General features: G+C 40.3%; 1 protein-coding gene across 2 annotated transcripts in view; it reads right to left on the bottom strand.

The window, feature by feature from the left end:
• The window catches only part of arhgap40 (Rho GTPase activating protein 40), a 28,896-nt gene extending 18,461 nt beyond the window's left edge, over window positions 1-10,435 (bottom strand). The window contains exons 1-4 of one of the 2 annotated variants that reach the window (XM_086040314.1): window positions 10,319-10,435; window positions 10,084-10,199; window positions 9,626-9,679; window positions 9,431-9,511 (exon numbers count right to left, since the gene is read on the bottom strand). Coding sequence is in view for 1 of the 2 variants with exons in the window: in XM_086040312.1 (XP_085896438.1) it covers window positions 2,573-2,646 (74 nt within the window). In the remaining variant the exon portion in view is untranslated. Of the gene's footprint in view, window positions 1-2,572; window positions 2,714-9,430; window positions 9,512-9,625; window positions 9,680-10,083; window positions 10,200-10,318 lie in introns of those variants that run through there. The other variant, XM_086040312.1, reaches the window with a different exon arrangement.
• Between the last annotated feature and the right edge of the window lie 6,810 nt (window positions 10,436-17,245).

Below are 17,245 nucleotides of genomic sequence, written 5' to 3'. Positions count from 1 at the left end.
CTGGAAAAATACACCGCAACGACAGACAGCGACGCTGACCATTAAAGTGGAAGTCAACCCAAACATATATTTTTTTCAAGAATATATTCTATGCGCTTTAACTAGTCCAAACACGACATTCTGATTAATATTGCATTTGTGGAATGTGTTAAGCAGCAAAATCCACCCGTTTTTAGCTGCAGTTTACCAGAAAGAACCAAAGCAGAGCCACGATTGGACGTTATCTAAGCCCTGAGCAACTGTGATGTCATTTTCAATTGACAGAATTGACAAAATGGCTGCCCGTAGAGATGGCTAAAATTGGATTTTAAAAGTGGATTTTGCTGCTTAACTCATATTCCACAAATGCAATATTAATCAGAATGCCGTGTTTCAACTAGTGGGCCTGCATAGAACATTCTTGAGAGAAATGTTTGGGTTGACTTCCCGCTTTAGGTACCTTCTGCGCATGCGTGAGATGTAATACCCCTCCATACCATCGGCGGCAGTAGTCACTATTCTTCATGGTTAGAAAAATCCAACCGGAAAGCTATTGGTGGGACCGGAATATAATAACGTAAAAAATGCAATCCGCTATATTTTTCGTTCACGATGAACTCCCAGGCGAAGCTAACCCTCAGGCTCTTGACACGGTGTCATGCAATACTTAGTCAACCAAGATTAAGGCGGCAAAGGCGGAATTCTCAAGGCTTTCCATCGATTACTGTTTATCCACATTCGTCACTTCCTGTTCTTGCCCCCTGCGCTGATTCGCTAGCTAGCAGCCAATCAGTGGCCAAATATCGCCACTTACGACGCCGATTCAACATGTTGAAACGGTCACCAGACGCTTCCAACGGGATCCGATATTACGACGGCGTTCGCTACATCAACGAACGGAGCAATCTGACGCCCCGACGCTTATCGACGTCCGATTGGTCGATAAAAAAAAAAGAAAACATGTAATATCATCCGATTAAATTGGTTAGGCCCTAATCTTAAGTAAAATAAGTGTAGAAATAAATTAGTGACAACATGTAAAACCAGTAAAACATTCAATCTTAACATCAATAATAAATCCGTAATGTGAAAATTATATTCTTTTTACCATTCGTAATACAGTAATCCCTGCATAATTGCGGTTCACTATAGTCACAAATTCACGTATTCACGTTTTTTTTTTCCTGTGGAACCGATCCCCATGTATTGGCTGAAAAACGTACTTATTTGCGAAATTCCGGTCTTTCTGAAATGTCCTAAACCCATTTTAAATAGGAAAGTATCACACTAATTTACACACTGTAAATGAAGTCGAGTGGTGCCTTGAGGTAACAGTTTTGTTTGTTCTGTGACCACGCTCATAACTCAAAACACTCGCATCTCAAATCATCATCTTCCATTAAAATGCATGGAAATGCCATTAATCTGTTGTAAAAATTGTTGTAATGTGTAGTTTAATGAGGAAAAATAGCATTCCATAATATTGTATGTTATGAAAACTGACAGAAATTACACAATTTAATAGAATAAAAAGAATTCAACTTTTTTTTTGTCACAGCGCATTCATTAAATGGCCATTGTGCTGCTTTCTCTGCTGCAAAGATTTTTAGGGGATGCGTCAATTGCTCATGTCTTTCGCCATTCACGGCAGGGCTCGGTCACTTTACCGCAGCGAGGGAACACTGTGGTTACCAAAGTGCAAAAATAAGTTAATAAATCAGAGAGCTTAAGCAATCTGAATTATAAAAATAACCTGAAAAATCGGCCTTAACTTAACTTAACTTAAAAGTGGACGCATTTGCACGCATGGATGAGAGTCTGATTAAACCGTTTCACTTTGGTGTAAATTCTTCTTGAAAAATGTCTAAAAGAAAAATGACAGTTTAAGAAAAAGCTAAAAATCACAATTAATAATTCAATACTCGCTGAACAATTTCATGTCTTGCACCAGGTGACTTTAAAGGCATATTTAGAACAAATATTTCTTCAGAATTGTACAATTTCAGATGTTCCACTTTGCCTTCATGATAAAAAGGCTTCTTGAATTTGCAGAAATTAGCCAAGAATTGTCTTGGAAACCTGTCACACTTTCTTTTTTATTGCCAACAACCACACCTACTGAAAATGTCAACTTGTATTGTTTTTATTTGAAGTGCCTATACGGTCACACAGGGAAAACTACAGCTGGAAGGAATTGCTCAAAATTTCAAAAGGTTTTTTATAACCTAGTCTTGATAGCACTAATAACACAAAGTAACCCCGGCTTGGCTCTGTCAAGGAATACTGTAATCCGCTGGAAAAAAAAAAGTAAGGTGCTCATGGCAAACGCAAGGCAAGGTTTAATCCTTATGGAGGAATTCCACTGCAAGCTTCTTAACCTTTACAGAATGTAACAAGCCACTCATGCATGCTTGATCAAGGGTTGTTTGGCAAGGATTTGGTGATTGATACTAAAAACACGTGGTTTCAATCACTCTATGATATCTTCAAACAAAGCAAGCACCAGCAAAATAACCACAGACAAAAGAAGCACCTCTCCAAATCTTCAAGTTTCACGCAAGTGTAGGTCAAAGACCATCGAGTCTGATCCTACCTGGCCTTGGCCCGCCCGATGCCTCGACCCGAAAGCAGGAGCAGGGCCACCGAGCCTCCTCTCCCCCACGGCATCCTGCTGACGGTTGTGGCGCTTCCCCCCAAACTGGAGGAAGCAGCAGCCGCCTGCCGCTCTTTCCTTGCAGTCTCTCAGCGCGCAAACACATCGCTAGAACAAGGACGGCCCGGCTACTTCCACGCACGCGTCACTACGTCGCATCCTGGAGCAGGAAAGGGGGTCTGCGTGAGGTGCAGCCTGACTGAATGGACAGCTGCATGGCCATACCGGCCAGCTGTAGGGAACATGACATGTCATGTATCAGCAGCAACAAGTTGACTTATTATATTTAATGCTTTACTGAACACTGATGTGGAGAAAGTACTTGGACTTGTGTGAAACTTGATCTCTGCTCTTTTGTTCCCAACGTGGTGATGTCACTTATTAACAACAGGGTTGGACAAACGATTCAAGACAAGTTGGCTCAATGAGAAACTGACAAATACTACTTGTTGTTGAAATCAATTTATATTCTCTGTAACAGGGATAGGCAACTGAAATGCTGGAAAGGGCCACAATTTTCCTTTAGTGTGACTGGGGGGCCACATAGGACCAGATGCATGATATAAATACTATCTTAAATATGGACAAAATACATGCATACGTGCTCTTAATGTGTTTTATTTTTGATCAAATAGTTTTCAATGTCTGTATAAAAGATCCACTATCCTAACCCAACAACAAAGGGTTTGAAGCAAACAACAAAATAACCACATACTTTAATTTTGTGAGTGTGCAAAGGGCTCTCTTGCATAAAAATGAACATTCAAGAATGGCACAAAGCTGCTGAACAATAAACCAACAGTAAGTGCAAGATCTAATTTTGTAAAGGTTTTCACAAAAGTCAACTCAATCAAAATTTTAATATTATTGTGGTAAATTTATTGTGCATCTCGTTCAAAATCAGCAAAAAAATATTAGGCATACTCTCATTGTAGTAAAGGGCAGTATAAGAACTGGTGCAAGCGCAACAAATATATGTCTGCCATCTAGTGGTGATTGGTGATAATACAACTGAAAACTACAGTCGACCCCTGAAGATTTGCAGTTTCATACCTTTGCATTTTTGCTGATTTTTTTCTTTCCCCCCCAATATTTTTCATATTTTGGATGTGTCCCATTTTTTCTGGGATTTTTCACCCCATTTCCCCCCATTTTTTGGCGGAAAAAATATTTAATGTTCATCAGTGTGTTTTGAATAATTTTGGGGGGTTATAAAAAAATATATATTAGTTTTGTTTTGGCAAATTATTAATCAATGGGCTACTTAGCATGCCGCCAGTTGCCCGTCCCTGCACTATAAGGTCACGTAGGTTTTTGCAATACTTTGTTTGTTCCCAAGACTAACTAGTAGGATTTTAGAAGAAAACTCATGTAAATGTATGGAAATTTTACAACTTAAAAAAAATACCACGAAGCATTGTGCGGTAGCAAGGAGCATGTTTGTCTCATAGTTGAGAGGTTCTGGGTCAGAATCCCTTTTCACACATTCCTTAAACATGCATGTTGGATTAAATGAGGACGTTGTTCTATGTGTGTCCTGTGATTGAATGGGGATCAGTCCAGGGTGGACTCCGCTTCTCTCGCCAAAAGTCAGCTGGGATAGGCTCCAGCTCACCCCAACCCTAATGAGAACAAGTACTACAGAAAATGGTCGGCTAGAGAGAATGCATAAGTGTATTACAAGCTGCCCCAGTACTACTCGCTAAAAACTCACATTTGTATGTGGGAAAAAGAAAACCTACAAGTTACCATTATAAAACTTTATATAGACATGATGACTAGTTTTCCTTGTCTGGGTTCAGGGGTAACTGAAACAAAATTGACACGAAAGCATCCAAAATTGAACACAATCATTCAAGTACAATTGTTCCCAAAAGTGTCTAGCCTCTGTCAGGAGTTGTGGAAGAGATTACAAAGGAGGATTAAACTTTGAAACACGGTGTTGGCTAAGAAATGTGAAAACATGTGAGTGCAGCTCAGGGATATAAATAACACAGTTGTCTCGGAAAACAAAAAAAATCCAACAAATGCGCACAAAAATATGGGAGGTCGCACACGTATAATGCCCGACGCCATCAATATCGCGTGAGAGTTCAGATAGGTGAGCATCTAAAGGATTGACTCCAAACGTGTGTTTTGTGATTCCATCTGAATTTTGGTGAGAGAAGTGTGGACTGGTTTTCAGTTAAGTGCGTGGCAGGTTTAAACAAACGACTATTCACACTAACATTCACATCCATTGACAATTTAGAGTCTTCAATGAGCCTAAAATGCATGTTTTGGGCATGTGGAAGGAAGCCACAGTACCCGGAAATCTGTGAGGCAGGCATTGCTAGCACTTGTCCACCATGCTGTCTGTATGACAATTACTCCCTTTAATACAGTGGAAAACTTCTTATTACTGTTTATTGACCATTAAAATATTAAAATATGCTGCCTGTCGAGTTAATAAAGGTTTCGAAAATGGCCAAAGGATGATATTAGATCTGATTAATTCCACTTTTATTATTGCAAATGGAAAAAATGTATTATATGACAGAATCAATAATTTAATGTTGCAGATGTGCATAATTCAACAATGACTTAACCTTTAAAAACATCAAGTACAGAATATTTGTTAAGTACAGTTCAGTTGCATTTAACTTTAAAGTATAATATTATTTTCATTTCATCTTTTAGAACTGTTAGAAATTCATTTCATCTTTTAGAACTGTTAGAAAGCTTTGTTTTCAAATATTTACCCAAGTTCAATTTGTTTTTCTTCGTTTAACTGATTTCTTAAGCACCGTTTTTTTATAGGGGTGAAACAAAACCGATTTGAATTAGAAAAACAATTTTCATTTAAAAGATGCAATTACATTGAATCAAACTGTTCCACTTTAAAATATATCGAGATACACACCAAATCATCTTTTATTGGAGACATATCTTTAAAGGAAACCCCGCCTTTAGAGTACTGACAATATATACATATTCAGCAATTTTTCTGACAGTTTTTCTGACAACTACAGCAACTACAGCGGAATCATTTTCACATTGTTTACCGTAACAAGAAAGGAGCCCATTGGAAGGTAATCGTAGTCAAACAAGCCAAACATTACTCAAGACATGGTGCATATTTATACATTGCGAAAGCAAAGTCCAACAACAGACACCCAACAGCCACACCATGCAGTCTAACGGATGAGTAATACCACAAAATTGAATCGTTCCACTTTAAAATCGAACCGTCCTTAAATCGTATGGCACCACATGTATCGAGATTAGACAAGAATTAAACCTGGTTTTGTTTGTAATGAACACAGAGTACAACTATTTTTATCTTGGTCATTATGGTGGTACTTGGAGAGCCCCATTTACAGCTATGAACTTTAAAGCGGAAGCCAACCCAAACGCATTTTTTCGATAATATGTTCCCAGCAGGCCCTCTAGTTGGAATACGACATTCCGATTAATATTGCATTTGTGGAATATGAGTTAAGCAGCAAAATCCACTCCTTTTAAGTCATCTTTGGGGACGGCCATTTTTCACTTTTGTCAACTGAAAATGACATCACAGATGCTCAGGGCTCAGGTAACGACCAATCACAGCTCAGCTTCAGAAAACAGGTCAACGTAATTGGTTGTTATCTGAGCCCTGAGTAGTTGTGATGTCATTTTCAGTCGGCAGAAGTGACAAAATGGCTGTCCTCAGAGATGGCTAAAACGGGTGGACTAACTCTTATTCCACAAACGCAATATTTATTAGAATGTCTTGTTTCAACCAGTGGGCCTGCACAGAACATATTCTTGAAAAAATGTGTTTGGGTTGACTTCTTTAACCAATCATGTTTTTTTTTGTTGTTTTTTTTAAATATGGAAGTAGCAGTACCAAAAGAATATGCAAACTCCATACAGGAAGGTACGAGGCACGATTCGAATCCCGAACCTCAGAACTGTGAGGCAGACGTGTTAACTAGTCGGATCAGGAAGGTCATCAGGTTAAGGCTATGAGCCGGTAGCGCAAAACCACAGACACGCCGAGGTGTGCCGTGCTGCTCTCAACTAAGTGGTAATTTGCCGAGTCACCTTCTGGACTTTGCGTCTAACCAGATGAACACAGATTAATGCAAACACTGTTGGGGATTTTGCCTTCTTCATTAGAACTCTTTTTTAACTTTTCACCACTGTCCCAAACAACCATTTTCCACCTAGAATCTCCACACAGCACTTTTCTGCGGGACAGGACCTTGACGTGCCAAAAACAATGTATCCACTATCTCTCAGGGAGGGCATACCTGATAAGACAGGGCTCCCGCTCAAACCGAGACCTTACCGACCTCCTCCGACAAACAAGCTTAGCTTGTGGATAAAGGACAACAGGGGGAGAGAGTGCTCGAGGAGGCCACGGCACGTTTGTGTGTGACCCCGCAGACGGCATGTGACAGCCAGATCAGCCTCGTGCCCTGCTCATCCACATCTTGGCAAGCGGGCCACGCGCGGTCAAGGATTAGGGCGGCAGCAGGAAAGTGGAGCACACCGTGCGAGGCAGGAGAAAAGTCAGGGAAATAGATAAGAGAGCCATGGTGACAGAGGAGGATAAGAGCCGTGGCTAAAGACAACAAGAAGGTGGTGGCAGAATTGTACTGTGGCATATTCACGACTGGGCATTTTCCCACACATGGATTCCACTCCGTCAACACGTCAGACTGCCTACATTTCAGCATGAAAACATAATATTGTGCCATGATTTTAAAGTTTCTTTCTTTCTTTACTTACTTATGCAATCAGTTCTTAGGGATTGCTGTATGTGTTTACATTTCACTGTTTCATAAAACATGAAAGGTTGAAGTGATAAAGCCACAATTTTGTTTGCATTTATTGTTGTAGTCTAATTTATGATTTCCCGACTTACGTTCATGCCACGCCTGTTTTGTAGCATGTTGTGAAGTTGTTGTAGTGAACGCTTAAAAGACTGCACGTCTTTAACGTTAACAACTCTGATGGAAGTCGATAGACAAATTGTCTTTCATATCAACTCATGGTTCAATTGCCTTTATTTTAGTTGCTCGAGGAAGTAAAAAGTACACCAGGAACGTGCACAACCAACAGGGTGCCGTCGCATGGAAAATGAAAGCATTCCATCTAAAAACACGGCAACATGGGCGTTCTCACTTCAACAACTGCATTATGTTGGCTCATTAAATCACTTAAAGTAATGCTCAACTGGTTCAGGGAACGAGTCGGGCAAACGTTTAATTATCGGTGTGTATTAAAAACAAATGCGGCTGCACAGACAAAACACGTCAACAAACACACACACACACGCACACACACCTCCAAGCATACTCGATGAATAGCAACACACAACATGCTTCCCACCATTGTTACATCAAATATGATGAAACATGCCAAGAGATGTAAAACATGTCAAACGTGGTATATTTAGACATCATTCATTCATTTTAGGCAAGGCAGAATTATTTATTTCATCCATCCATCCATTATCGATACCGCTTATCCTCACAAGGGTCGCGGGGCGTGCTAGAGCCTATCCCAGCCGTCTTTGGGCAGTAGGCGGGGGACACCCTGAATTGGTTGCCAACCAATCGCAGGGCACACAGAGGCAAACTCCGCACAGGGAGGCTGGAGCCGGGATCGAACCCACGACCTCTGAACTGTGAGGCAGACGTGCTAACCATTCGACCACCGTTCCGCCCTATTTATTTTATTTCATATATATATATATATATATATATATATATAAAATGTATGTGTGTGTATCTATCTCTCTCTCTCTCTCTCTCTATGTGTATATATATATATATATATATATACACACACAACATACTTCACATAATTAAAAAATACAACATTTAGAAGCATTTACAAACAAAATATTTAAGATGTTGAAAAGCAAAGTAAAGAAATAAGTATCTTACAAAATCACGTACAGAGCCAGGACAAGATTTTGGAAAATACAAATGCTTTAAAAGACCTTATTCGTATGCATGGGGGAAAAAAGTGCAACTTTTGACCTGGATTAAAAAATATTTACACTTGGTGCTGACATCACTTAAGGAAGAAATGTCAACCCAAACATATTTTTTTCAAGAATATGCTCTATGCAAGCCCACTAGTTGAAACAAGGCATTCTGATAAATATTGCATTTATGGAATAAGAGTTAATCCACCTGTTTTTAGCCATCACTGGGGGTGGCCATTTTGTCACTTCTGTCAACTGATAGTGACATCACAACTGCTCAGGGCTCAGCTAACAACCAATCACGGCTGACCTGTTTTCTCAAGCTGAGCTTCTTCTAGATGAGATGTGGCACGTGAGTGTGCATGAAAAGATGACACGTATAGCTACAAAATACGATATTTCGACATTTTTCTCTCATTTAATCACATTTTAATTTTGTATTTTATTATTAGCTTTATATTTCATTTTGTATTTCAATTTAATAAGCTTCTACTAAAAACGCACATGGGAAATATGAGTATTCAACTCACAGCTTTGTATTTGATAGCCATAAATCAATGCTTGTTGTCGTGTTCCCACTCGACGTAATTCTTATTCAAACTGTCATATAATCCCAAAGTGTCCATCTTGAAGCGCTTCACGCTCGTGTATATATAAATGTATGTGGATTCGCTTGAGAACTGTTTTTTTTGTTATCACAACTGCTGGTGAACCAGCAAGAAGACACAAACAGGAACTCTAAGGCCCATCTCCATGGAAGCCCGAAACACTATTTTGATGAGAAAAAGACAAAAGAGCCAAGGTAAAAATGAAAGCAAAGGGATCGTCCTTACCTGGAGAATGAGCAGCGACCCCATCTCAGCCGTGTGAAAGCTCAACTCTTTCTCCGTGTGGACTTTTGCCCTTCTTCTTCGCTATGGAGATAAACAGATGTCACAAGTGGAGCTTAGTCGCTCTGCTTGCTTTCCCTGCTTGCCTCCCTGATGATGGTGATGCTAATGAGACTTAACTCCGCCACCATTCCTCACCTGGTAGCTGACGTCATCACACTCATCCTCCACCTTGCACATTTGCGTATTAAACTGCACAAAATAAAAAGTAAATAGTAATGCTCATTTGGCTGTACATGGTGAGATCGGTCCAGTATTCAGTGAACAGTGTTAACTAGTGGAGTGGTATGAAAATGCACTGCATCATAAAGATCGAGTCTTAAAATCAACCACAATTGAGTAAGTGTCCTGTACTAATAAATAGTTTCACAATTGCATTTTTAACTATTAAAAAATACATTGGTTATCTAAAAATCTGTTAAATTAAAAGAGTATCACTCAAGGATTCAAGGAATATTACAGTATTGTCATGACAACACACATTTCCACATGATATGTCATGAAATACGAAACCCGAGGTGCCAGGTTAGCCCAGTAAGTCCCAAAACTTGGGATAAATAAATTAAAATTGAGCAACAAAACAAGTTAATACATACAATACAGATGGTGAGGGTGTCTGTGTGTGCCCCGCGACTGGCTGGTGTCCAGCTCAAGATGTAGTCCCCCTTTCGCCCGGAGTCAGCTGGGATAGGCTCCAGCACCTGCCCACGACCTTATACAGGATAAGCAGAGTTGAAGATGACACGTTTTACAACATTCAGCAATTCACGAACCACATACCTGATGAAAGTCTTGCGTCAACGTTTAGCACTTTTTGGAATTATTACACACCCGTTGATATCTAATAGGGCGGCACGGTGGTCAACTGGTTAGCACATCCGCCTCACAGTGCAGAAGTCGTGGGTTCAAAGCCGGTCCCGGCCTTCCCGTGTGGAGTTTGCTTGTTCTCCCCGTGCCTGCGTGGGTATTCTCCGGGTACCCCGGTTTCCTCCCACATTCCAAAAACAAGCATGGTAGGTTAATTGGACACTCTAAATTGCCTCTAGGTGTGATTGTGAGTGTGAATGTTTGTTTGTCTCTGTGTGCCCTGTGATTGGCTGGCAACCAGTTCAGGCTGTAAAGCACGCCCGCGACCCCTTGTGAGGATAAGCAGATTGGATAATGGATGGATGGATGATACCTAATATGTTATGATGACACAACTAGACTGTCATGCTGCTTGTGATGTCATGATAAGAGTGCTGACAAGGCATACCCGTATGGTTACATGAGCGTCATTCTGTATTTTTGAAACAGCCATACACGTGTGCCTAATGTTGTGACCAGGCAGTAGAACATTTCCTCTAATGTCTGACAGCGTATCATACACAGTAAAGAACGGCGGTCTCTCATTGCTGACATGCTTGTAAAAGCCTGTTGGCTAAGTTGTGTCAGCTTGCACACAGTCAAGGTGGAGAATGTGCTCGGATATATTCTGTCTGGCATCCTGTTTTTGTTTTCATTGCACTCCACTCAGGTCGTCAGCTTCATTCCAGACAGACGCGCACACACACATATAGCATACACACACATGGGCAAAGAGACAGAGCAGTGGAGGGCGCAGAGGGTCTTAAAGCAGCCCACGCTCTTCCTGCTATTGTTTCATCTCAGGGACCCTCGCAGGGACTAATATCCACTCCTCTGGCTGTTCTGTTACCATGGAGGCAAAAGCCCCTTTGATACTAACTGTATCAGCAGGCTGTTAACGACGCCGACACAAACTGGGGTTACAAAGTCGGCGATTTGGAAGAGGTAGTATCAGAGCCAATGCCATCAAAAGCCACTTTTACACTGCGATCCTCTATTATTATTTTTGTCCACTTACTTCCAGTATCGCTATTCTATGTAAACAGCTCCAGTCTGGAATGGCGGTATGAAGTTGACTTAGGAATCTTCCGCCCTTGGAGGTAGTAAGATGACCATGTAGACAAAATCTCTTTCACACTGCCAGTAAAAGCCAACTGTTTTTCAGTATTTTCTCCACCTTTCTCATGTGTTGCTGCTCCAGAAGAACATCTCCAACACAGACTAGGTTAATGAGACAATTGTCCGACTTCAGAGGTAGTATCAGAGCCTGTAGAAGCCAACATTTTCTTCCGTCTTTGTATAAAAGGTCTCAACGTGGAATGGAGAGACAGTGTCAACTCAGCAGTTTTCTACCATTGGGGGTTGCAACAGAGCCAAAGAAACAAAAGCTCTTTCATGCCTGAACTGTTCCCATATTTTTCCCATGTCACTGTTCAATATAAATGGCACCAACATGGAATGTGGGTATGAAGCGTACTCATCAATTTTCCACCTTCTGAGGTTGTATCAGAGGATACAGTGGACAAAAGCCCCTGTCACACTTCATCCTCTCACCTTTTTTTTGCAACAATCTTCCTAATACAGAGATAGTAACATAGTCATGGGGACAAAAAAAATTGACTGCATGGAATTAACTGGGAGTAGGGGATACAAATTCAACAACAATATTTGTCCTTTGAAGGTACTAAAGTACCGGGTGACCAGTATTTTTTCCCACCTTTCTTTAATTATTGGCACTGACATGGATGGAATTGCGTGACAAATTTGAACTGGCTATTTTCCACCTTGCCAGTGAAAAATTAACCGCATTCCTGCATTTTTTCCATGCCGCTATTCCGTATAAAAGCCAAGGAATGGAGTGAAATAGTCAACCTGGCAATTTTCGGCCTTCTGTGGTAATATCTGAGCCACTGATACAAAAGCCCCTTTCACACTGAATGCAAAAATAACAATTTTTGTTGTCTACTGTATTTTTCACATCGCTCTTCTGTATGAACAGTAGTGATATTGAATTGGGTGACAAAGTCGACTTGACGATTTTCTGCTGTTGAGGTTAGAACCGGAGTCACTGAAATGAAAGTCCCGATTTCCCTTTTTGTATTCAGAGCAATGTTGATGATAGGGTTGTATGCTGGCTGGCTTACTTTGTGACATGTGTGCATTAAGCAGGATTGCTAAGTTCCTTAAGGCCTTCAGCTGCTTTAGTGGAGGCTGGGAAAAGGGCCAGACATCTGCTGCTCACTCTCCTGCCTCCAAACTAACCTAAAACATTTAGTGCGATGGAGGAAATGCTGGCTTGGTTGAAGAAGAAGAAGAAGATGTTACACAAAGATGTCCTTTTACTAGTGATAATAATAATCATGTGAGAAGCCGATTTTTTGGTTTTGTTTTTGGTTACATTCCCAAAGCTGGAACTGCTGCCCTTGTTGTTCATCATGGGAGCTCGGTTGAGTTCATGCCAAATAAGAATCTGGAGCATTTTTTTTTTTCTATGGATTTTTTTTACAAAACTCTTCAAACACGGGCCACCATTGAACAAGATATTATTGCATCTACTTTTCAGCTCTCACAGTGGGACTTATTCACAAACCAACCACACCCCACGCAGTGTTTGAAGATAGACTGGGCAAACATCCAGAGCCACTTTCATGCAATGGCTGTAAACCACCAAATGGCTGCAAGACTACACTGTAAGGAAAAAAAAAAAAAACAACCACATTCCTGACAGGTATAACATCCCCTGTATTATGTCAAAGCCAAAAGGTAAAGCATAGCCGCATTGAGTTTTGTTGGATGCAACAGATTAGCGCTAGCTAACAAGAATAGCTTCTGATGAATTTGACTGCATGTTCAAGTTGTCACTGCAGTTGTCGTGCGGGCATGTTTGTGTTTGGCCATGTCTCCATGAGCCATAATTACAGTAGTCTATGAAGTGCTGCCTCTATGACTGAAAAGGCTTTTATTGTCTTTAAATTCGCTTGCCTTTTTTTGTTTTTGCACAGACTCCGTGCGCTGCACTAGCCATAGCGCAAGAGATTCGGCCCTCGATTGTCAAGGTATTGAAAGCTGGACCTGCCACCGACCCACCATTATTTTGGATGGAAGGCACTTACATCCCTGATTTCAACAAGACAAAACATAAGGTGGTCAATCATTTTTTATCCTTGGGTTATTAGGATGAAATCATGTTACAAACATTAATAAAAACTGGAAACTGTTTTAAATTTATGAAACAAGGCATAATGTCTACTTTAAAATGATCCCTAATTATGAAATAACATTTGTGTGCAAATACTTAATTAGCACTAGCAGTGGATTAATCTCATGTGTTGGTTCACAAAGAGGAAAGCTTTAACAGAATTGATGATTACGTAAATGCAAAGACAAAGGGAGCTATACAAGCCATTTCTATTTTTAACCTCTGCTTCCAATATCCTGCTTTGGGATTAGGAATCATTTGAAGGGGGCGGTGCACATTGCTGACCAGCGAGCTCACCAGCACCAGTCGCTGTGACGTCCGCTGAGGTAATTAAAAAAATTGTTTTAATTATGTTCTTATTTGAGCCTGTTTGATGGAACCGCCCAACTTTTGACATTTATAGTCTCACGCTGTCATTAACAGTCCATACAGCAAAAAGCTAAGCCTTATTTTACAATTTTAAATTCTGCTGATTCAGCTTTCAGCATTCACTGTCGCAACTTTTTCAAAATCATCTTTATAATATTCATAATGATAATATACAGTGGCATTACGTTTTATAGTGTGTGATAAGTGTTTCCACTACTTACCAGGAATGGTTTCTTGCCCTACATCAGCAGCACCCCTCAGTGTCTACATGCCTGCATTACACATTGAAACAAATGTCTCCCCTATTCAACACTGTAACTGACAATGCTTTTAATTTCACAACAGCATAGTAAGCATATGACTATCTATTTATTTATTCATCTATTTATTTATTTTTGCATCAGGTTTTAAAATATGCTACCCCCCCCCCCCCCCCCCCCCCCCAAAAAAAAGATAGCAATTTCCCAGTGTGGCCACTAAAAGGAGCTCTGACCTTTCAGGCAAAAGAGATTCATACATTTAGCCATATTTTAATTTACAATTGTTATATATATATATATATATATATATATATATATATATATATATATATTGGAGATGCTGGCTGCAAATGCATGCTATTCGTAACTATGTTCTGATCCAATCATAAAGTATCCTTCATTCATTTGTCACTGCTCTGTTCTGAATGGGCATGAACTAAATTTGTCTATGTTGCACCACAATAGCTATACCAGACCTGCAAAGGAAACCTAGTATAAAAGGAACAGCATCTTTCTTCAGTGTTTCAGCCGTGGCCATTAAGGCGGCGGTTTATGGAGCGAGACAAGAAGAAAAGGAAGCGCTAGAAGAGATGCTATTGATATTTCTGCCAATGCAGAAGAAATAGTCACAAAATGTTTGAGTTTAGTGTCAAATCCTCTGAAGGAAGGTTCGGACCTCCAGGCTGTACTTTAGAAGCCAGACATTACTCCTCTCAGCATGGCACGCATGCAAGCAATGTAGAAAGACAGAGAGAGCACAACTCTACCAGCACAGACAAAAAAGAGGCAATCAGGGAAAAAGAAACAAAAACTAAATGCCAAAACCAAAATGCACCGCCATTGGAATATAGAGCGCATCGAGTTCATTTTAGATGCTCACTGAGCAAAAGTATCACAAGAGTCTTGTACGATAATTCTTTGAAGTAAAAAAAATATTTAACTTTTGGGGTACATTATGCCACAAAATGGTAGTGGAACTCAATAAATTTGTACAGCTTTCATGGCGTTGGACTTTGGCATTTGGTTTCTATCATGCTGATAAATGTGTGACATGCATCTCAGCCGAGACATCTCAAGCTTTTTACGAGCTCGTATATGATGACTTGCTCTGCAGATGTCTTGTACCGAAACAGGCAGGAAAAAAAAAGTTGGGGAAAATGTAGTGTGAAATCACTTTCCTTTTGTGTGCCGGGCCTGCAAAGCTGTCCATCACCGGACTGAGGGAGAGTGCTTAAGAGATAAATGCAATTATTTCATTCAAATTCTTGTCCGCAGTAGATAGTCTTGTCTTATTCAGGGCCATACGTGCTGCTTCAAGTGCTTTTATTGTCTTATTTTAGTGAAGTGTCATTTGCATCTGTCGCATTTGCATTTCTATGACCACACAGATTCATTTATTCATGCACTTTTCCATGTTGACCACACCATATTTAATCACCCCAGGTGGATATTCTTAACGATCATAAAGATATGTTGTTAAAACATTATAATGACACTACTATAATTAAAAAAAATTAATAAATAAATCAGGGATAATTTGTTTTTGTCAGAGCAAAACTCCTAATGATTTTGAATGAAATACAGTTTAAATGTGTATGAATGTGAGAGGCTGTTTTTTTTAGGAACACGATTCACATCAGTGCTTTGCCGGGGGAATCTTTCTGGGATGATTTAGCGACATAAAAACAAGAAACGTATTGATTTTCAAGGCTATCCAGCCCATAACGCATGAGACTGAGAGAAACAGAATGATGGAGCAAGAACACTCATGACTTTGAGGGGAAATCAGCCCAAAATGCATGGCAACGGAAGAGGTGTATTTTTCATCTGAAATGCTCCATTGATTTTGAGGGACATCTGATCTAAAAATGTACGGAATTAGTCTGAGATGGCGAGCAAGAACACTATTGATTTTCAACAACATCTGACTTAAGATGGATGATATTGAAATATAAATGTGTTTCTTGTCAGTGCGCTGGCAGGAAACATTTGCAAGGGTTCATTTTGCTATTAGGGTTCAAATATTCAGAAATCTATTTGTCAGAGCAAGAACTCTCTTGATTTTGAAGGCCATGTGACCAAGACAAGCATGGAAATAAGATGGATTAGCATGGTAGAATTGGTGTGTGTGTGTCAGTGTTCTACCAGGGACAATTTTAAAAAGATGTTCAAATCCTTTAAGAATAACATATAAATTGTCAGGACAAGAACCCATTTGAATTTGAAGGACAGCATTTTAGTCAATTTTCCTAAAAATCACTTTTTGGGAATATTTGTCGGAGAAATCAGTATGATCTGACAAAAGCACATGAGTAAAATCCATCCATCCATCCATTATCCAAACCGCTTCTCCTCACAAGGGTTGCGGGAGTGCTGGAGCCTATCCCATTTGTCTTGGGCAGTTAGGCGGGGGACACCCTTAATTGGTTGCCAGCCAATCGCAGGGCACACAGAGACAAACAAACATCCGCACACACAATCACACTTAGGGGCAATTTAGAGAGTCCAATCAACTTACCATGCATGTTTTTGGAATGTGGGAGGAAACCGGAGTTCCCAGGGAAAACTCACGCAGGTACGGGGAGAACACGCAAACTCCACACAGGGTGGCCGGAGCCGGGATCGAACCCACGACCTCTGAACTGTGAGGCGGACGTGCTAACCAGTCGTCCACCGTGCCGCCATGAGTAAAAACATCTCTGAAAAAAAAAAAAATCAGGCCTCTCTGGCCCCATCTAGTGCCTGTGATTTTTAATTTGAAAAAAAAAAACACCTCACCCAAGGAAACACAACCAATTAGGGAGAGAGAAGGCGTGGCTAACAAGGTGTCAATCATTTCTTGTGCACTGGCGGGCATAAGGCATGGGCTTCGGGAGCTGTGCAGAATCTATGTCGCAATATCCGCCTATTGAGAGTTATAGCTTTTACTGAAGCTTCTTGTTGCTAAGTAAGTGGCACTAATTCATCAAATGTAACATTCAAGCCGATAACTTGCTTGCTATAATGCCAGGAGTTAATTACCAAATGAACAGTCACTTCTGTTACATATTAAATTGCATATATTGAATGAGTATATTGTTACAT

The sequence above is a fragment of the Filicampus tigris genome, chromosome 9 (assembly GCF_054856515.1).
Source record: "Filicampus tigris isolate MCC_2025a chromosome 9, RoL_Ftig_1.0, whole genome shotgun sequence".
NCBI classification, from domain to species: Eukaryota; Metazoa; Chordata; class Actinopteri; order Syngnathiformes; family Syngnathidae; genus Filicampus; species Filicampus tigris.
Note: the sequence above shows the minus strand (reverse complement) of the source record. Positions and strands in the feature narration are given on the sequence as shown.